This window comes from Leucopleurus acutus (assembly GCF_964270905.1).
Source record: "Leucopleurus acutus genome assembly, chromosome: 13".
In the NCBI taxonomy this organism is placed as follows: domain Eukaryota; kingdom Metazoa; phylum Chordata; class Mammalia; order Artiodactyla; family Delphinidae; genus Leucopleurus; species Leucopleurus acutus.
The window spans coordinates 72857115-72879154 of record NC_139155.1 but is presented as its reverse complement, the minus strand read 5'-3'; the positions used below and the strand labels follow the sequence as shown (position 1 = coordinate 72879154).

The 22040-nt window shown below is 45.9% G+C and overlaps 2 protein-coding genes across 4 annotated transcripts in view; one reads left to right on the top strand and one right to left on the bottom strand.

Moving 5' to 3' along the window:
- Positions 1 to 15062, bottom strand: part of UBE3B (ubiquitin protein ligase E3B) — a 55846-nt gene extending 40784 nt beyond the window's left edge. The window contains exons 1-10 of one of the 2 annotated variants that reach the window (XM_082852548.1): positions 14928 to 15062; positions 11066 to 11169; positions 9498 to 9679; positions 9220 to 9340; positions 7836 to 7895; positions 7313 to 7417; positions 5734 to 5830; positions 4398 to 4483; positions 3430 to 3512; positions 190 to 295 (exon numbers count right to left, since the gene is read on the bottom strand). In XM_082852548.1, the coding sequence (XP_082708674.1) occupies positions 190 to 295; positions 3430 to 3512; positions 4398 to 4483; positions 5734 to 5830; positions 7313 to 7417; positions 7836 to 7895; positions 9220 to 9340; positions 9498 to 9658 (819 nt within the window). In that variant the 5' untranslated portion in view covers positions 9659 to 9679; positions 11066 to 11169; positions 14928 to 15062. The remainder of the gene's footprint in view (positions 1 to 189; positions 296 to 3429; positions 3513 to 4397; positions 4484 to 5733; positions 5831 to 7312; positions 7418 to 7835; positions 7896 to 9219; positions 9341 to 9497; positions 9680 to 11065; positions 11170 to 14927) is intronic. The other variant, XM_082852549.1, reaches the window with a different exon arrangement.
- A 374-nt stretch (positions 15063 to 15436) lies between these two features.
- Positions 15437 to 22040, top strand: part of KCTD10 (potassium channel tetramerization domain containing 10) — a 33337-nt gene continuing 26733 nt past the window's right edge. For both annotated transcript variants that reach the window (XM_082852761.1, XM_082852760.1), the window contains exon 1: positions 15437 to 15460. In XM_082852761.1, the coding sequence (XP_082708887.1) occupies positions 15458 to 15460 (3 nt within the window). In that variant the 5' untranslated portion in view covers positions 15437 to 15457. The remainder of the gene's footprint in view (positions 15461 to 22040) is intronic.

Sequence of the window (22040 nt, the reverse complement as noted above, 5' to 3'; positions counted from 1 at the left end):
TCACCAAGAAGAAAATGAACAAAGATGAGACCCTTTTTCTCTGGGCTTCTAACACAAGTGTGTCTACGGTAGCTACTGATTTAGGAGAATCATCAGGAGACGAGGTAGAAATTAACAGAGAAAACATTTTACTTTCTATTTTAAGGACAAAGGCAAAGATGGAATTGGGGGAATTCAGAGCCCACTCACCTCAGGGGTCACTGTGCTGAGATGAGTCATGAGAGCGGGCACAGACACAATGTGGATGAGGAACGGCCGGATCAGATTGTCTGAAAATTGTGCAGCAATCACAGGGCTAGACACAGACATATCACCTTACTCAGACACGTTTAATGTGAACCTGGAACAAAAGAACAACCCTACCAACACCCCCAAATCCCTTGGAATTATGCTTCACAGGACTTCTAGGAAGACTGAAGGCTGAAAATGGGCCCATTCACTGGGGGAAGTTGAATAAGTGATACTTTAGTCTATGACGCAGCTATGAAAAATCAATTTACTGAAGTTTTACTGACATGAGAGAATCCTCATGCTATAATCAACCTAAAAAAAAAAAGCAGAATGAGAAACTATGTACACGGGAGAGGAGGATGGGGATAGTGACTGGAAAGGAGGAAAAGAGGGGCTTCTGAGGTGCTGCTACGGTTGTTCTATTTCACAGGTGGGGTGGTGCTTACATGGGTATGTTTACTGGGCGATAAGTCACCAATAACTCATACTTCAATTAAGCAATTTATTCTGAATATATATCCAGATAATAAATGGAACAAGGTGAGTTTGGGAAGGTTCCCATGGGCCATTAATTTAAGAAATATATATTGATCTTAGAATATAAAAATGTGTTGAATATATGAAGCAAGTATAAAGAGTAAGGAATAAAAAGTGTGGGCTCTGGAGCCAGATGGCCCAGGTTTAATTCCAGGCCCTGCCCCTCCCGGCTGTGTGACCAAGGGCAACTGACCTAACCTCTCTGGGCCTTAGCTGCCTCATTTATAAAATGGAGATACAAGAATGTGGTGAGGAGTCAGTTAATGTGTGTAGAAGTCTTAAAACAACGTGCGGCCCGTGAATGTTAGCTATTTGTATTATAGGACTTGGTGATCACATCTAAACATATCAGTTATGACTTCATAGACTTTTAGTAGTAGTATCTACATATTGTATGACAAAACCACCGAATATCTTGTTTTACAAGGTCCTGGTCCTGCTCAATTACTTACAAATATTCAGAGGAGGAAAAAAAGTGTACTATGCAAGAAAAAGGCTTTAGAACAGCCCGGCCTTAACAAGTGAGTCAATGGATTCTGACATATGGAAAGAAAAAACTTAAAATGATGGACGCTATTATATTCTCAAAGGAGAAGAAACGTGGTGGAATGACTAGATGACCCTCTTGGTGGATCACAGTGTGAACTGCAGCCACAGTGGGACAAGGGAAGGATGCTGGGACGAAAAGACGACTTGTGTTCTTGGGAGATGGAAGACAGGGGAGCTAGAGGATGCTGCTGCGCTCCTGGGCTCAGGCGTCTGTGTCAATCCTCCGCTGTCTGTGACAGAGGAGAGGGTGGGCGATGCTGCTGGAATGAGCTGCTCAGGTGACTCAGGAGAGGGAGCTGCAATAAACCTGATCTAGGAAAACATGTGTTACGACTCATTAAATACATCTCTTTGTAACTCCTCTCAAAGTATGTAACGAACGTATGACTGTTACCTAGATAATTTGTTCTACTTCTTTAATCATAGCATAACCAGTTGGATTCTGTTCCTGCTATGAAGGTCTAGCCTCTAGAGGTGTGCTGTCCAATGCAGTAGCCACTGGCCACACGTCAGGGGCTACTGAGCACATAAGATGTGGCTAGGCCAAATTCCTATGTTTTAAGTGTAAAATAGCCACCACTTTTTGAGGACTCAGCACGGAAAGAAAAATTAATAAATTATCTAATTTTAATTAAAATAATTTAAAAGTATTGATTCCATGCAAAAATGATAAATTTGGATATAGCAGTTTATATAAAATATATCGTTAAACTCAATTTCCCCTTTCTTTTGACTTATTTAATGTGGTTCTCATCATATTTCTATTGGACGGTGTACACCAGCCTTGTCCAATAGAACTTTTGGTGATGATGAAAATGTTTCACATTTGTGCTGTCAATATGGTTTTCAACTAGTCACGTGGCCCCTGAGCACCTGAAATATGGCTAATGAAACCAAGGCATTGAATTCTTAATTTTATTTAATTTTAATAAATTTCCATTTTATAAATTTCCATTTCCACGTGGCTAATGGTTAGTAGAAAACACAGTCTAGATCAGGTCGGCAAACTGTGGCCCACAGGTCAAAAACTGCCCACTGCCTGTTTTTGTAAATAAAGTTTTATTGGAACACACAGCCGTTCTCATTTGTGTATGTACTGTCTATGGCTGCTTGGCGGCTACATTGGCACAGTAGTTGTGACAGAAGCTGCGTAGCCCACAGAACTGAAAATATTTACTAGCTGGCCTTTTGCAGAAAAAGTTTGCCAACCTATAATCTAGACCATCATTTTTCAAATTGGTGTTCCACGGAAAATGATTCCACAGGATAGTAACAGACATGTTCCATCATCTAAAACTTGGGTGAGAGTACTCCATGTTCAGATATGTTTGGGTCAAGTCAGGTTAAACAAGCCCGAAGAGTTTGCTACCACAGGATCTGTCAGAGCTTTCAGCAGGAAGGTGCCTGGTGAATTTCCAGGAAGGGGCAGACGGGCAGCTTTACCAAGCTGGTTTGACCACAACACTCCTTCTTTCCCAAATTATTATTATCTTGGGGATTAAGATGATCTCAGATTATCAAGCTATCTTATTAACAACTCTCCAAGTTACTGCTCCTTTCAACAGTTTAAGTATGTTCTGGACCCATTAACAAGCACAGCTCTTTACACTTGGCAGTTCTCAGACTTGCTGGTATGATTTCTATCAGGAAATATTTAGCTTCTTACGACTTTACATCTCCAAACTGACTAAGTGAAGATAAATATCACATCCTCTCTGGTCCTCCGAACTCTAGTGTCTTAAACCCGTGTTCGCAACACTATTCCCTGAATCCTTTCACCCTGCCCTTTGCTGGGCCTCTTTCAGCTCTTAGGTTTCCTTTATCAATTAAAAGCTCAAAAGGAAAAATGGTCATATCTTGGCCCCTGGCAGAATAAAAGCAATTCATTTTGAATAGCTTCCCTCAAATCATGATGCAAAAACATTCAAGGGTACAGCCGGAAGATTAAGAACAGGGCAGTCACAGATGTGTCATTTTCATCAAGAACAACACTTCCTGTAAATTCTAACAAAGTGGGCAAGCCCGTATCTAATACCAGTAACAAGAGAAGAAAAGCAGGAGGAGCAGGCCTTCAGAAGCAAGCTGGCTCCTCAGGCGCAGTTTCTTACTCACCGCATTGCTAGGGAAAAGGCTGCTGTTAAAGTGCCTTTGGACAGACAAGGCCGGGGTCTCGCCAGGCCACGGGTTAACAATACCTGCAAAGAACACTGTAATTGGTCAGGGGGCGACGCCAACTTTATATTCATGTGCACGTAAAAAATGTACAGTAAGTGCTTCAGATAAAAAACTGTATTGGAATGTTTCTAAAAAAATGAAAGAAAAGCAATGGGTATGTATGGAGGTTCACTGTACCACTCTCTCTCTCTAGTTTAAATATTACACTTGAGTTTTAAAAAATAATAGTTAAAAAAATTAGCAGCCGATAAGAACAACACCAGATTTAAAATCTCAATTATTTTAGAAGCAATTCAGAGTTACGGCATCAAGTAGACTCTTCCACTGAGATGAACTGTTGAGAATCCACCTTTGGTTGCCACAGCACCTCGCAGGGTTGTCGTGAGGAGAAAGTGAAACCCAACCAGGAAACAGCCCATCTCAGTGCCAGGCCGGAGGACGGCCTAGATCAATGTCACTTCTCAAACTCAAGAATTCCCAAGTATCAATACTTTTCAACAGTGATTAGTTACATTTCTGACAATTCCCTGGATGTACGAACTGGCACGATAACATGCAGTGTGGACGGAAGGCTGTTTGAGGACACAGAGCTAGAAAGACGATTCCAGACACCAACCAAGAAGGAACCTGAGGGAATACATCCTGAGACCTCCTTCCTGAGTTTAAGTCTCAAATGACTGGATTATCCTCATAGTCAAAAATGTAGCACAGTGAAGGGGTCCCAGTCACTGTCCTCCCTTCACACAAATCGAGAGGGTGTCAAAGCTGGGGTCGGGGAGGGAGGAGAGGGCGCTTCCTGCAGAAAGCGCTTCTGTGAGGAGGGCAGCAGATAGGCCGAAACCAGAGGTAAAAACCCAAGTTCAGGTATGGAGAGTGAGTCCCACATTAGGGATGGGGTCACAGACCTGCAGCACAGAGTAAAATCCATGCTGGCTGAGATGGCCCATTATATTTGCACAAATGTGGTTCATGGCTGGTCGAAGACTCTCACCTAAACGAAGAAAAAAGTCTGAGAAAAAAAATCTCTGGCCATAACGTGAACTGTTTACATGCCCCAGGCCCCAGGCCGTAAGGAAACGAGAGCTCCTCTGGCTTGCCTTCCTGCTCCCCTGGGGTCTGGCACCAGAGGACAGGAAGACGCCACATCTCCAGAATTCTCTCTCCCGCAAGGCCCGGTGGAAGCGTAACCTCTTAGATGACGGGACCTCTGGTTTCCCAGAAGTATCATCCCCGGCCTCCAAGCTCCTGCAGCACGTTTTCTACTTCCCTCCGAGGGCCTGGCACTTTCTACCCCCGGTGGCTACCTCCTCTCCCCACTGGGATACAAGCCCCCTGGCAGGGCCAGAATGCACCGAGTTCTAAATCCCCCCCAGAGTCCAGGATCATGACTTAAATGAACCCTCCTCCTTCCTGGCCTGGAGCCTCGGCACACAGTTTCCTCTGCTTCAGAGTCCTGCCCCACCTCTGTGCTCTGCAAACTCCACCTCCCCCTGCAGCTCTCAGCTCAAATGTCACTGCTTCGGGAAAGGCCGAGCCCCACACAAGGCAAGGTCTCCCTCCCCACTGCACTCTCGTTTCTCCTGGGCTCTTCCTTCCAAGCGCCCCTTGTCACACTGTTGTCGTGACCTACACATCCACGTATACTACTCAGATATTCATATATATACAACCTCTCTTCAGTGTCTGTCTCTTCCCCACCCCACCAGACTCAGGTGCTGGGAGGAAGGGCGGGCACACAGAGTTCAGCACCTAAAGCCCCTGGAGGGCAGTGACCTCTCCCCTATCTTCAGTGCCTGCAGAGTGTCTGGCACACAGCAGGCTACGGGGTAAACGGATAAATAAAGTGAATGTATGAAACATGTAAGGCCGAGCTCAGTGTTCAAGGAAGAAGGCAGCTTTACCATGCAATTTTATGGGCAAAATAGAATTATTTGCGGCCGAATATTCTCCAAATGAAATGATGAGGCTTAAGTGAATATTATCAATCTGAAGGCTGAGGTGCTGTGGGAGTTGTAACAAATGAGCTCAGAGGGCTTGTGCCTTCAAACGTAAATTCCAAGAAGGGAGAGAGCTGAGCACACGATACTGAACTTATCCTAGATACCATAGTGCAACGTCTCCATGTGTGTGGTTCTAGGGCCTTGCCTGAGGCTTGTGGCAGCAAAAATACTTCTTGAAAAGGTCCCCGAACTCTCCATGGAAACGCTACTTAGGAAAGATTTTGAAGCAAGTCCCACAGACCTTTTCCCCGGAGAATTTTCCATGTTGAAGTGTCTGTAAAGGTGACAAGCATCGTGAGGTACAGTGTGATGAGTTTGGAGTCTTGTAAAATTTCAGGCTAAAAACAATAAAGAGAGTAAGATTAAGACACACGCCCTCCAGTCCAAGAGAGCAGAGCAACCGTTTTACAGCTTTTCTGAATGCAAACCAATGAGTCAGGATTCTAAGTCTTTATTCTTTTTCTCTTGAGGAATGACCACTATAAGAGTTAAACAACAACTATAAAAGTTAAACAACAGGGATTTCAGCACACTAGTGCTTGACCATAGAATTGAAATACTCTTGGGAATGGAGAATTGAGAATTCTTAGAAAACAAAATGACCAGGGCTGGCCTGCTACATGTATGCATTCAGTATTTAACATATGTATGCATGTACACTGGAGCAACAGAGTATAAATGCAATTGAACATAACAAGGACTCTGGGCTCAGACTTTTGGCTTTACCACTTACTAGCTGTGTGATCTTGGGCAAGTTTCTTAACCTCTCTGTACTTCAGCTTCCTCCTCTGTTGACTAGGGACAGTAACACTGCTTCCTTCGTTTAGTTGTTGTGAGAAATAAATGGATTCATGAATATAAAGCACTAAGAACAGTGCCTCGCACACAGAGAACACTATGTATTGATACTATTGGCTATTACTATAATGATGACTATAATTCATGCTTGATGCTGGGTCAAGGCCAAGAGAGCCATTCACAAGTGCCTTGAGAGAGATGTCTGGGAATGGATCACTGGGTGCTCTAGGGACATCTGCTCCATTGCTCAGTTACTACCAGAGTCCTTGCCAAGCCTCTGCGCCTGAAACTTCTCCCTCCCTACGTGCAAAGTGGAAATGGCTGCTGTTTGTACACACTCACACCCCTGCCCACCTTCCCATAACACAAGGGTGGGCACTGGACCAGGCAGGGCTGGTGGCAGTACCCCACCCATCTTGCCGCTGTGACCAGTTCAGGGTTGAGACCAGGATCCCACTGGACCTTTATGAGTCCTCCCAGATTTCTGAATCGATGGGGGAAGGCTCCCTTTTGTCTTTGGTCAAGACAGAGTCAGGATGTGAGGCTAGAACTGCCAGCTGCCATGATTAGAGTGGGAGAGGACAAGGTGATTCCAAAAGGAAGCACACATGAAAGAAGGAAAGAGAGGGAAAATCCAGAAGCCCCCTGGCTCTAGTATGTATTACCAGCTGCACTCATGTTGGGTTTCTGCACTGTAACAAGGGGCCTGACTAGTATAATAATGCCAGCTACAAAGTATCCACTATATCAAAAGCACTGAAAGGAAGACAAGATTCCCTGCCATTAAGACTGTGGTAAGTGCAGGTCAATGTCCAAAATACCGTGCATGAAAGAAGCTCTCAAGTTGATAACAGCATCTAACTCACTCTCTCTGGGAACAGGGACTCCAGTAATTCTTTACTAGACTCCAACTGATACATCACAAAGGTATAACCTATGAGGGAACCACGAGGACTCTGAAAATACATTCTACAGGCCTCAAGTAGGAGGGATCGACTTACAGTCTTGTTTTTATTTTTTACCTTGAGCTGCTCAAGAAACTCACAGCAATACCACATGACGTCTTTGATCTGTTTAATCCATAGGAGGGTGAGATCCTTGCAAAGAGCCAGGGACACGTACCATACCTACAAACAGGAAAAAGAGAAATGTAATGGGCAGTTACAGGGATCAAATGACACACATTCCAGCTACTGGAATGGGACCAATCAGCTAGGTCCAGAGCCAGATAAGGCAGGGGGATGAACACAAAAATAAGCAGCAAGGAGGACTTATTTTAACACTAAACCCAAAGGTAAAACTAGCCTGGTAAGTGGATTTACCACCCTGAGTATGAGGCAAGAACAGCGCACAGCTTCTTGGATAATGCAAAGACTAAGGAATTCACCTGCACTTTGTTAATGTTTTCGATCCATTACTTACTTACACATGGGTGCAAACATGCAGAGTCGTACACAACAGTCAGAACATTCAACAGGAATTCTGAGAGGCAAACTGGCCAGCTTGAGTGGTCGTGGGAGACTTTCTGGCTTCCGCCCCACTTACCTTGGGTTCATTCTCAACATCCATGCTGCTCAGGATGCAGCGACACAACTTCTCAAATCTCTGCAGAGAGGCAGAATGGGGGTTATAAATTCTCACAATGAATGGAGAAATGAGAAAGCAGAAATGTTCCGTGGACCCCTGGCATGGATGTGCCGGCCTGACGCCAGATGACTCACATCGGGATCCTATTTAATTCCGACTTGTAGATGTGGAGACCGAGGATCAGAAAGCCTAAGGAAAGGCTCTCAAACTGGTGACCCGCAGGCAGGATGAGCCCTACATGTGTTTTAGACTGGGGCTCCTTTTGAAAAACAAGATCAACCTGGCAAACTGGGCCTGGATTCCTGCAGACTAGCAGCTGTCTCCTAAATTGTGCTCAGCCTTTTGCCATTTTGTAAGCACCACGGATGCTGACTTTTGTCTCACAAACTGTCCTATCATCACTTTCATCTTGAAATGCAAAAGCAAGAAAAGTGGTACACCCTGGCTGTACCAACCCTGGATCCACCCTTAAAAGAGGTGTGGCCCTGGCTGCTGCTCTACCAGACTGAGCTGCGGTTTCCTCCTCTGTAAACAGGCGTCACCTCCCTGCGCCTGCCTGTCCTCATCTGCGTGACTGCGTTTACTGCCAGCGTCCTCCTCTCTCTCTCCTGCTCGGCTACAGGCTCCTCAAGGGTAGAGACCTTGCCCACGTTGTTTCCTTCTGGGGCCCCGTACCCAGAAGAGGGTCTGGCACAATGTGAAGCTTAGCAGTAATGGATGCCTAACCCCCAGGAACACAGAGGCCCTCCTCAAGGGTCTCCATTAGTACTGTTACAGATGACTAGCTGCTCCCCTGGAATTTTACTTTCTAGGCTGATTTTTCTAATTCCAAAGGTAAAACTAGCCTGTTTTGTTTGGTTTGAAGGATTTTAAGAGAAATTTCAAATTAGCGGCCAATTTTTACAAATTAGTAAACTGAGTGTCAAACAGCTCTGGAGTGTCTTTAAAAAAATCAGAGTATCAGTCCCCCAGTGGCTGGAGCAGAGGAGCGGCCACCCCTCTGATGGCACACCACAGCCCACCGCTTCCTCCAATGTCCTCACCACCGCCTGTCAGTTACCATGTATTATGACTTGTACCATGTTGTGTCTCATAAATCTGCTAACCTACGCATCTGAGGACAAGTGCCTGTAAGAGTCAATGTGAAAACAATCGTGATGATTCCCAGCACTGGGCATAATCCCTACGAAACAGGTTCCAAGAAAACAGAAGGGGCAGGATGTGGGGGTAACAGAACCTTCTCACAGAGTTGCTGTCAGGACTAAATGAGTTAATATCTATCAAATACTTACAAAAAGATCTGACACATAAGCACGATGTGGGTTTGCTATTATTATTTTACCTCATCATCCTCTTTAATTCTGAACAAGAACAGCAGTTTCCTGGCAGTCTTAAAAATACAAAGTGCACTTCTTTTACTGGACCCAGAGTCATCTGCTTTAAAAAACTCATCAATCTCTCTCCTAGGGAGGGAAGGGTAAAAAAAGACGTTTTAAATTAGGAGTTCAAAGCATCTGGAAGGCTGTTCAAGAACTGTTAAGAGAAAAGCAATCTTTTTTTTTTTTTTTTGCTATGAATTGGAAACAAAAGAAAACGTGCTGAGGAGCTCCTGACACCCACCTGATTTCTCTTTGCAGTCGACGCCGACAGAGAAAACTCCGTACGTGGGCCTGAATCTCCACAGCTGCCCTCTCCCGCTCCTTCTGCACCAGCCTTTCCTCTCGAGCCTGACGGGCTCTATCAATGAACCAAGCTCTCGAGGTCTGAGAAACAGTGAACATGTTTGCAAACTTGCACAAACCCTGCAAAGAAAATGGCAAGTGGCTGATGTAGGTCATTATACTAAAAACACTCACGGAAAGGGGCTCAGGAGCAAAGGGCAGGAAGGGACTTGGGCAGCAGCAGAAAGCTACTCGGGACGCCCCAGCTCCCTCCCAAATGGCTGATAGCTGTCCCCGCACAAGTCCCAGCTTCCTGTCGGCTCCTTTCATGCAACTCCTCAGACCAGCGATGCTTTTTCCTGTATTAAGTTATCACATTTTTTTAAGAGAAACAACAGAGTGCCTGGCATAGGGTCTGGGCTCTGCAATGGTTTAATGAATAAACAAAGCATGAATCAATTCCAACCACAAAGCTCTAACTCAAACCAGGCATCCTCTAAGTCAAAGGTCCCTGGATATTTCACTGAGCAGTCAACTTTTATTTTGCCAAGTGAAGACTTGAGGGAAAAACATTAAACATAATTATTTACTGTCACCATTATTTTATTTATCCATTCACTCAACAAATATTTACTGATACCCACTTTGTGCCCAACACAAAAGAAGCCTTTCATTTTTTTTTAAAGGGCCATTTAAACACTAAAACAGCCAAAGGTACGTGATTCCAGAATGCCAGACAATCCATTAAATCGAACATGTTTGGTTTTAAGCATAACTTATTCTGTTGTCCTCACCGTTCCCATCCTGCCAAGGGCTGAGGAAGACGTTAGAGTAGAAAGGCCCCCATCCACAGACTGGTATTTTTGGACTCTAAATTAGCCATTACATTTTAATCTAAATCATCAGTAACTGTCTTTTCCCAAAGGGATGGCTTTGGCTATCAGCCTAGAGCACATAGCACTGGTCCACAGAGCCTCCCACACTGAGATGATGTCTTTAGATGCTTGAAAACTTCGTCATTCTATCCAAAATATATAATCAGACCAGCTGACATGGGCACTGAAATGAAATACTCAGAAATCTAGACTTCTTGTAAACCATCTCTTTACCAGGTTACCTCACTCAAAGCAGTGTCCACGTGAAAACATCAAGGATAAGAAGGTCACGAGAGGCTCCTCCCATGTCAGCACATCGGGGGGAACTCTGTGGCCCCTGTTCGACATTGATTCACATCTGTTAAACAGTATGGCTTTTCCTACATGTGGGTCTCTCATCAGTAATTCTCAAGACAAACGAACATGGAGACGGTCCTTCATGGGGTGTCGGGGGTGGGGAGGAAGCAGAAGAGAGAGCCTCTTCCCAATAGTAAAACAGGAGGTTGCACACAAACTGTGACTAAGTACCTGTAAGACCATCTTGAAACTTTTACCTGATGATGGGAGGGAGCGTGAGAAGACAGGCAATAAAAAGGTACCAGTCTTCCAAACCATTCACTCTGCCCCAGAAGTGGAAGTCTGGAGCACTCACCTGAGGACCTGCCGGTGACGCAGAAATGTCAGGTAATCAGTCATTAGTGATTCTGCACAGGGCTCACAGCTGAGGACATCTCACTTCAGAGGAGCTTGTGTTTTCTGGCAGAAGCAGAAGAAAAAAAATCCAGATTTAGGATTAGTTTTCTAGGTAGGCATCATATACCTTCCTCACTGAGAAAAAGTAATAAAGACAGTGCAAAAACATCTGTGTCCTCTCTAGTTAATGTTGGATCTAAATGGTAGACGTATCTCCCCAGTCCTCACAGTTGAAAGGGAATAGGTTGAGAATAAGCCCAAAGAAGTTGCTGAATTAAAGCTGTAAATGTTTTGTGATGGCAACTAAGAATAACAGAGGGGATGACATGTTTAAAAGCCATTGCAAATTATGTTTGACGTTTTCAGCAAGTTGGAAAAATATTTATGTCTAAGAAATGGAAAGGAGGCTGGCTGCGAACCAAGACTGTTACAGAGTCCAAGGTCATACTGCTTGCCACACGACAGGCCAATAAATTGAGAGACGAGTTGATGGGGCAAGGAACAGCGATTTTATTTGGAAAGCCAGCAAACCGAGAAGATGGTGGACTCATGCCCCAAAGAACCATCTTGCCTGAATTAGAACTCAGGCTTCTTTTATACTAAAAGGGGAGGGAGGAAAGTCAAACATTTCCTGGTTCTGGTCAGCCTCCAGAGGGGACGTGTTAATTTCTTCCTCCCTGCAGTCATTCAGAGGTGGGCCTGGTCAGGATGTTTCCTGTGAGCTAAACAAAGGTATTTTAGCTTAATGCTCATTACCTGGGAGGCAGGGTTCCCAGAGGTGGGCCATTATGTATAATTTAAGCTTACAGGCAACATCCCTTTAGTGATTAACTTGTAATAGAATACAAAGGGTTCTTCCCTATTACAACATGATCCCAATTACACAACGAAAGAGAAAAAATCACGTGCGCAGGCAGATACAAAACTGGGGGGAAAAACACGTTAGGAATGGTTGTTTTAACTAATGAATATAACAAAAGAGAAGCAGACTCACAGATACAGAGAACAGCTGGTTACCAGTAAGGCGAGGGAAGGAGGAAGGGGCAGTATCGGGGTAAGGGATTAAGAGGTACAAACTGTAAGGTATAAAATAAAGTACAAGGATCTTTTGTACAACATGGGGAATATAGCCAGTATTTTATAACTACAAATGGAGCAAAACCTTTAAAAATTGTGAATCACCATATTATACACCTGTAACTTATATATAATATTGTACATCAACTATACTTCAATATTAAAATAAAAGAGTGGTTGTTTTGAGGTAGGGGAACTGTGGGAAATTTTGCTTCCCTAACTAGTCTGTTTCTCGAACTCTCCACAGAAGGCATGTGGTAGCGTGACATGGCACTGTGAGTCAGAGCTGGAGCCAGCCCCTAGCTCTGCCGTGTACCGCGGGGGGAGGTATCTCGGAGTCGTTCTGTCTTGTCTGTTAATCAGCTTAGAGGCCGATCATGAGCACTGGATGAGATGATGACCTCAAGCACCTATAGAGGTGGCTGACGGGGCGCACAGTCAGTAAGTCTAATTGACGTATTATTTTTATAGACACAAAGATTTTCTTTTTTAAAACTCTTCAGCAGAGGTCCTCATCTGTACAGGCACTATGGTTCTCTGGGTAGGAAATAACAGTCACCCGTTAAAGAGTTTTTTCTATCCCTGGGTGTACTAAGACTCACCAGTCCTGTCACTTGGGCTATGAGCCCTGGGCCCTGTTTATATTGGGTAACAGCTTCAAGGTCCTGAGAGCTACAAACAAGCCGGCCCAAGCCATGAGCACAATGGTATACTCTTTCCTTAACGTGGAGACAGTCCCTCTTGGGGGGCAGGGGGAGGAAGGGGAGGGAGCAGAAGGAGAAGAGAGCACTTTTTCCCAATAGAAGAACAGGAGGTTGCATGCCAACTGTGACTAAGTACCTCTAAGACTATGTCAAAACTTCACTTCTCCCAGCGGGCCCTGTAGGATAAGATCCCTTCCTTGAGATCATCATCCCCTTGGCAACGCTCTATGTTGGTTTCTGTTTACATCACATAATGGTCTATACTTTGCAGTTCTTCAAATTCTTTCTTATTCACCTCCTCTACCTGCATAACATCTATTACAGTTCATCAATCAAATAAAAACACATCAGAAGTATTTATTAAGTACTTACTCTGCTAAATGCCCTGGAGAATCAAAGAAAAGGCTGTGCGTAGAAAAGGCTGTGAGTAGCAGAGAAAGCCTTGGGTCAAAATAGCCCTTGGTTCTTTCAAGTTATGGTTCTACCTTATTTGGCCAAGTTACTTACCCTCTCTAGGCCTCAGTTTCCTTATCTGTAAATTGAGGATAATAATAGTACCTGCCTCCTAGAGTTGCTAAAAGGATTAAATGAAAATTTACCCTTCTTGTATCTTGATTTAGTCATCAGGATACTGTGATTAGATTAAATGGGAAAATGTTAATAAGGAGTATCTGAAAGCAGATAGCAGGTAAGTGAGCTTTACCGTTCTGTCCCTAAGAAGTTTACAATCCAGTTAGGGAAACAAAAATGTTATAGGTGGAAAGATTAGGAAACAAGAGATTGTTGATAACCAAGATGGTCTGAAAAGCGAAAGGAAACATGTTGATTTGAGTACCCACTGCTTGTCAAGTCCTTTCTATGTGATCTCATCTAACAAGAAGAGCAACCCTATAAGATCATTTAATATCTCCCATAATCCCATTTAATATCTCCCATAATCCCAAAAGCGGCAGAGTCAAGATTTTAATACTGAGTCAGGACTCTTCTCTACTTCTATAGTTCCATGAGACTGTTCAAAATCAATCTTTTCTGGATCAGGCCAACTTCATGGAGCACTATGAAAGAGCCTGACAGTCTAGAGAGTGTAGTCCAAAGGTGAAGCACCATATATAACTGCTGTCTGAGCCCAAGGCAATTTTCCGCTTATGGTGGGAATAGCTGGGCAGCTAGGTTGAATGACCTGGTTGAATGACCATTTGTTAGGGGTGGACCATGGATCAGACACCGTACAGATATTTAACCACCTCTGTTTTTTCAGCTCTATCAGGTCTCAACAGTCTAACTTTCTTAAGAATAAGCAACAGGTTTTGAAGGCTACAGCCGATGTAGGTGCATGCTTTCAAATCCCACCTTCACACAGAGAAAATGAAATGTAGAAAGGGACATGACTTGTCAGAGGTCACTAGGCTCCTGAATTTGAACCCACTTCTAACCCCAAAGCAATTATTTATTTTAAGTGCAACAGAGAAGACCCAGGGACGCCACTATTCACGGAAGGCAAAGAAAAATCGAGAATGCAAGGCTGCCCATGGGGCTAAAAGTCAAATTACTACCAAGCTTTCCTTTATTGGTATCATTAACACCAGCTGCTTCCATTGAGTGCTGAATGTCACACATGGTTCTAAAACTTTAATTACACAACACCCTTTGTGACACGAGCTAATTACTCCATTTCACAGAGTTGGAAACTGGGCTCAGAGAGGAGAAAGAATTCACCTAAGGTTACAGTGAGTAGGGTTCGAACTCCGGTTTGGGTGACTCCTGCGGCCCGGCGTCTTTCCCCGGCATCAACCACCACAATAACAAATCTTTTTCGTCCAGCGCTAGTCGGTTTATAAAGGCCTATTGCCCCTTTTTATCTCATTGGCCCCAGAGATAAAAAGGTCACGGAGAACCCCACCCCCCACCGGAACCCGAAAGCCAGCCCCCAGCACCTGCCCCTCCGACCAGGAGAAGCAGGGACCCAACCCCAGAGGCACCTCCCTCCAAGTCCCCGGCCCCACCACCCAGAGAACCCACAACCCTGTTGCCACTCGCTACCCGCAGGCCGTAGACCTTTATCCGCTCGAGGCCCCCGCGCTCGGGGTCGGGGCCGCAGTTTACCACCGCCTCAGCCCAAGACCCCCGAGCTCTGCCTGACCCGGGGCAGCAGCCGAGGCCCAACCGCCATCTTGCCCCGGGATGTTCACTCTGAGAGCTCCGCCGGGAAACAACTATCCAGTTCCGGAAACGACAGTTCCGAAGAGCGTCTTCGTCCGGAAAGGAAAACCTCCCTGCACCTTGTCCCCCTCTATGGAAGCCGAAAAAGCGGAGCATTAGGAGCGGGATAAATGCCTGACCCAGCCGAGAAGAGATGCAACCCATTCCAACCAGGGAACTTTGAAGGAAAGCGGCCGATATCTAGGAGTACAACGGACCCTTTAGGAAGGTGTCCTCTGCGGGGCGGAAGTGGCGTGGCCGAGTGCGGAAGTCCTCGCTCCGGCCCCGCCTCCGCCCTAGGCTCACGCGAGCTGGGTGTTTCCTGTCTTTCTTAGTCCGGGTTTGGAGACTCCGGCGTCCTCCGGCTTTTCATGGTAAGGAGGGCGTTGCCCGCGGACTGGGGGCTCTGGGCGGGCGAGAGAGCGGGACAGAGGTAGAATAAAGGGGGCAAGGACCGAGAGGAGGGGGTTTGATGAGGGGCTGTCGCGATAGGAGAGAGGCGGTTGGGGGAATGGATGGGGGGCGAGGCCGGGGGTGGGGGAAGGGCTCTGGACGGAGAAGTGTGTGTGTGTGCGTGCGTGTGTGTGTGTGTGTGTGTGTGTGTAGGGGAGTGCTGTCCCTGGCTGTTGGGGGATCCGGGAAAGGGCATTTGGGCTCGTGGAGTAGATATGTGCATGGATGAGTGGGGGGGCAGTCTCTGAGACTTCAGCGCTGGTCGGAAATGAGAATTGGTGATTGTAAAGAGAACAAAGAGATGTCACTGAAGATAGACATCTAGAGTGGAAAATGAGGATTTGGGCAGGGCTGTGAAGGAGAATGGGTAATTTATGAGAGGGCGAAGTGGGATTCCTTGGAGCGGAGTGTTCGGGGTTTTTGGAAGTTATGCTAGAGTCGCTGGGTTTCGGTGAAGTGGGGACGAGGCTTACAAGTGCGTCTGAACACACGGGCCAGTGGAGCGGAGGAAAGAAACCGAGGGAGCCCGCCGGTGGGCGTGCGCTCGGTGCTGGGAACTCCGCGGAGGTAACACACGGGCCAGTGGAGCGGAGGAAAGAAACCGAGGGAGCCCGCCGGTGGGCGTGCGCTCGGTGCTGGGAACTCCGCGGAGGTATGATGCCAGGGTCCTGAGGTCAGGGTACCTTCGCCACGGAATCCAGCGCCTTAATTGGCGCTTGGGTACCTATCTAGTCACTTGCATCGAGACCCGGGGTGGCCACAGCTAAGGAGCTGGGGATGCCTCACACTCTTATCTTCTAGCTGTGGGAAGTTTCTCTGTGCTTGGAATCCTTCAAGGGTCTGTTCTTGAATAGCCCTTTTTCCCTGGGTGGGAATGACCAAAGTTCAGCCCAGACCCTCTTTTTACTTGTTTGCCCCAAGTCTTTAACCTGGCAACTGCAGTCTTTAGGGAACACCGGTCCCAAGGACAATGTTGAAGAAAAAAATGATTCAACCCGTATCTGACTTTGAACAGCTCCATTTTGTGCAAAGTAAGTTCCACTTGAGGGAGAGAAGTCATTAAAGCAGTGGTTCTCAAACGGTGGTCCCCAGACCAGCAGCATCACCTGGGAACTTGTTAGAAATGGCCAAGTTTTCTAGACCTACCAGACTACTGAGTCAGTCTCGGGGTGGGGACCAGCAATCTGTTTTAGCAAGCCCTGCAGGGGATGAGAGTGATGATTTCTTGATTTGGGCTCTGTAATGAGAGGTGCATGAAAGTGGGAGTCAGAGGATCCTAATAGTTCTGGTACTTACTTTTCTCCCCTTAAAAATGGGAGTGATGATAACGTTTTCCTCACTAGCCTGCTGAAAGAAATAGGCCAATGGTTTGTGTGCACAACACAGGAAGAGAAAGTAATTCGACAAAACTCTTGGAAATATCAGTGGCTGTCCTGTAAGTTTTGGATGCAAAATAATGCTACAGTTATGTGGTTGGTTGAATTTTTTTTATTTTTTTCATAAATTTATTATTTATTTTTGGCTGCATTGGGTCTCCATTGCTGCGCGCGGGCTTTATCTAGTTGCGGCGAGCAGGGGCTACTCTTCGTTGTGGTGCGTGGTCTCTAGGCGCCCGGGCTTCAGTAGTTGTGGCGCACGGGCTTAGTTGCTCCGCGGCATGTGGGATCTTCTCGGATCAGGGCTCAAACCCGTTTCCCCTGCATTGGCAGGCGGATTCTTAACTACTGTGCCACCAGGGAAGTCCACTGGTTGAATTTAGTTTTGTTGAAATGGAACAGCAGACCTCTGAGTTGTAGAAGTGCCCTGATTTGGAGGGTAGGGGGAGTTTTATAATTAGCCTCAAGACAATGACTCTTAGCTAGTTAAAGAAACACCTGAGCTTTGTGGCTGCACATTAAAATCACCTGAAGAGCTTTTTAAACACTAGTTTCTGAGTTGCCGCGCCCTTCCCCAGTTTGATTAATTGTTCTGGGTGAAGCCAAGGAATCACCACTTTTTAAGTGCACCCGGGTGATTCCAGTACAGCCAAGGCTGGGAAGCTCTGGCCTCAAGGACAACTTAAGCAAAAGGGAAACTACACTAAATACTTAAACATTTATTCCTTGAGGGTTATTCTGAAGATTATGGCTTTAACTTCATTTTACAAGTTAGGAAGCTGAGACTCGGTGAAGCCATTTGTCTGAACATCACAACTGCAGGTTTAGGTTTGCTGAACTCTTATTCAGACTTTCTACACACATCTCCAACACACACAGACACACAGACACAGACACACACACACACACACACACACACACACACACACACACGGGAGATAGTTCTACAGAGAGAGGTAGAGGAAACTTCGAAGGGTGAGGGATTTGGTGCCTTTTTTCCTGTTGTACTTGCCTGGGTCTCCTTTCGAGTCAGAGGTTTTACCCCTTAGGCTGATTTTTATTTTTTAAGCATGCGTACAGTTGCTTCTTGTCTGTGCGGCCTGAAGCTGTGGAGCAGGGGCCTGCTTTTGTTTCCGATTTGGTTTGTTTTTCTGTGTGGTCAGAAATTCATAGGGCTTATAGAGCCAGAGGTTGGGGAGCTTCTCCAAGACCAGGAAGTTAAATGGAGGTTGATTGGAGTGGGGCGACACAGAACTTTTAGAACAGCGGGTTGAAATCTTGGCTGCACATTCGAATCACCTAGGGAGTTGGAATTCTAAAGTGCTATTGCCTAGCCACACCCCCAGACCAATTGCATCAGAATTTCCCTGAGTAAGGCCCAGGCATCAGGATTTTTCTAAAGTGGAGAGCCACTGTTTAGAATCAGCAGCAGTATGCTCAGGGGAGGTGGGAAAGAGAAGCCTGGACTTACTGATCTAACTGGGATAAACTTCTGATTGAGTAGAATCAGTAACCAATACTGCAAGTGTTAATTACCTCTGTTTCTTGTAACCAGTTGTGCTCTCTCCTGCCTCACCTCCCCAACCTCATTAACGGTGAAACAAAGGCAGGATCCCAGCAGGGATGGCTGAGGAGGCCTCCGAAGAGAGGTTTGCTGTGAGAGGCTCATTGTCTACTGCTTTGTGTCCTCTGCTCCCTGCGACTCAGGCTTAGGGATGAACACAGCCAGAATCTTTTTTCCAGGGGCCTCTCCTAGTATTGAAGTGACTGACCTTTAGAAGGGTGGGCTCTGGAAAGGTTCAGGGCTTTCTCTGTCTACTTGGAAGTCTCAAGCGAGATCAGGATGGTTTCTGCCTTTCTCTCAGTGTTTCGGTCGAATGTCAGTAGACCTGGAAATGGACTTAAAAGAGAAGATAATTTGAGACTTGGAGCGCATGCCAGATCATCGTAGTTTGAGTGCTTTGTGTTGCTCTGAGGCAGGGGCTGGGCTGAGTGCTCTCTGGGGCCTCGCAGCCCTGGAAGTTGTGGCCACTGTCCCCACTCGCTAGACGGGACTAGACTCAGACAGCTGGTAAGTGGCAGGGCTTGGGGCCTAAACTCAGGTCTGACTTCCAAACCCAAGCTCTCAGCCACACATGACCTCCTGTCTTTCTTTCAGAGCTTTTTTGTACTTTCTGAAGAATGGGGGGTGGGGCCCCCTTTCTCAATTTCTGTGTCATAGCTCTGTATATACCAAGCATGACCATTGATAAAACCATGGGCTTGGGGCCAGGCAGGACTTGCCCACATCCTTCACTCACTTCCTCATCAAGACACCTCCGTCACCAGTGCACTTGGAGAAGTGACTGATTGTGGGCTGAGGTATCCAAGTCCACAAAATGAAGATAGTGATAACTGTCTTCCAGCATTGTTTGGATTTAAATGGTAGTATGTGGTGATAGAAATTAAAACGGTGGTATCTCCTGGAAGGGAGGAGTGGGAAAGGGTCAGGGAGGGGCTTTCTGGAGTGATGGAAATGTTCTCTATCTTGATTTGAGTAGGGGCTACATAGATGCATAAGTTGACCCAAAGTCATCAAACTCTACACTTAAAATACACTTTAGTGTATGCAGATTATCTTTAAAAAGGTAAGGAGGGGCTTCCCTGGTGGCGCAGTGGTTGAAAGTCCGCCTGCCGATGCAGGGGACATGGGTTTGTGTCCCGGTCCGGAAAGATCCCACATGCCGCGGAGCGGCTGGGCCCGTGAGCCCTGGCCGCTGAGCCTGTGCGTCCGGAGCCTGTGCTCCGCAACAGGAGAGGCCACAGCAGTGAGAGGCCTGTGTACCGCAAAAAAAAGAAAAAAAAAGTATTGGAAAGCCAAAATGTACAGCACATAAAATTATTCTTTATGACTTTTTTTGTCTGTTTCACGGTAAGTGCCTTACAAAATGCCGTACCATTTCCCAAAAACATATTTATTTTTGTATAAATTTAGATCTGAAATGGGCGCTTAAAAAAGTATTTCCGTTTGGGGGCAAATTTCCTTAGCTAACCCCCTCCACCCAAAAAAACTCCCAATCCATAATTATAAGCTTTTCTTTCCCCCCTGCTCCAGGTCTTCAGAGTTTTCTGAAACTCTTTACTCCCGTAAGCAATTTCTGCCATCAAATGGACAACGTGTCTTTCTGGGGGAAATGGTTGGTCATAACTGTTAGTGGCAGGTCTCTGAGGACTGATTTCACACGAAAGCTAGGAGGGAGGCATCACTGTTTCCTCTTGGCCTCTGTCTTTTGTGTTTGGCATCAGGCCACAGAGACCCCAGGTGACCTAAGCCTCAGCTTTTGAAAACTTAACCTTCTTATGATGTTTTCACTTGGTGAACGAAGCAGGAACAGGTTCTTGAGAAAACACCTTTCTCTCCAGGAGGCCATTCTTCATCCGTGTCATTCTGCAGCGCCCTGACAACAGTGGGTTCCCCAGTGCGTGATTTCCCGGCCATTCTTTTGAGGGGATGGAGGTCAAGCAAGTTGGCCATTGCCTCTACTATCACTGGTGGATGGCAGGTTGCCACTCATTAGTCCCTTAGCCCATTTAAAAAATAACACTTGTGGGGACTTTCCTGTTGGCGCAGTGCTTAAGAATCCACCTGCCAATGCAGGGGACTTGGGTTCGAGCCCTGGTCCGGGAATATCTCACATGTCACGGAGCAACTAAGCCCGTGTGCCACAACTACTGAGCCTGCGCTCTAGAGCTCGCAAGCCACAACTACTGAGGCCCGCATGCCACAACTAATGAAGCCTGTGTGCCTAGAGCCTGTGTTCTCAACAAGAGAAGCCACCGCATTGAGAAGCCTGCACACCGCAAGGAGGAGTAGCCCCCACTCACCTCAACTAGAGAAAGCCTGTGTACAGCAACGAAGACCCAAAGCAGCCAAAAAATAAATAAATGAATAAATTAAAAATGAATAAATAAATTCTAAAAAAATAACAGTTGTGCTTTACCAGCTATAAATGTAATATGTGTTTATTGTGGGAGGTCTGTAAAAGAAAAGCATAAAGAATAAAAAAAAACAAACAGTCCTTTTTCAGTCCAGGGTATAGTTTTAAAGGTTCTGTGTTGTCAGTGCCCTCCAGCTGAAACCACCAAGAGTATGTCTGTAGTCATAGTTGGGTTTGTTTTCTTGGTGCATTGAGGGAGAACTGTGGAGAGTCTCAGAAAGAGGACTCACGCTTCTGGTGGGTGATTGTGGGAAGGACTCAGGAAGTGGGGCTTTGCTCTGTGTTGAATGCTGCCGGGAAACAGGGCTAATTCTGGGATTGGGTCTTAGCAATTCCTCACTTGAAGGCGGGAAGGATGGAATGGGGCTCTAATTGGTAAAGAAGCAGCCATGATGACCCTTATTGGTCATTTTTTAGGGGACAATGTCCTTGTTTTTGTCTGTGTTCAGACATAATTACAGAGGGGCCTCGCTTGTGTCTGGATGCATCAGCGGCCGAGTTGCCTTGTCTGCTGGTGATGTGCTGTGAAGTCATTCACATTCTGTGGGAACCCCGAGGCCTCGGCGTGAGTGCTGGGCCAGCTCGTGGCCAGCAGTGCTGTGCTCCAGTTCCAGTAAAGACTCAGTCACTCTTGGAATCGTCAGCTATAGAATGTTCCCTATTCAAGAAAAGTTTTCTGCTGGGAGTCTGGGATTAGCAGATGTAAACTATTATATATAGGATGGATAAACAAGGTCCTACTGTATAGCACGGGTAGCTATATTCAGTATCCTATGATAAACATAATGGAAAAGAATATTAAAAATGTGTATAACTGAGCCACTTTGCTGTACAGCAGAGATGGGCACAACGTTGTAAATCAGCTAGACTTCAATTAAAAAAAATAAAATTTGGGATAAAAGAAAAGTTTTCTTTGAATACACACATGCCAGCTACCAGTCTCCTTTCCTGCGTCTGCTTAGATCAGACACTGCACCCATTTGTCTTACGGGGATGTACATGGTCGCTGGCAGTGCTCTTTAGGGAGACTCAGCGGATCTTGCTGTTTGGGGAAGTACTAGTACAGGAAGTCTCCAATTTGCAATAACTTGCTTCCAAGAGTTTTTATGTCTTTTGTTGAGTACTTAGAAACACTTATTCCCTGTAAG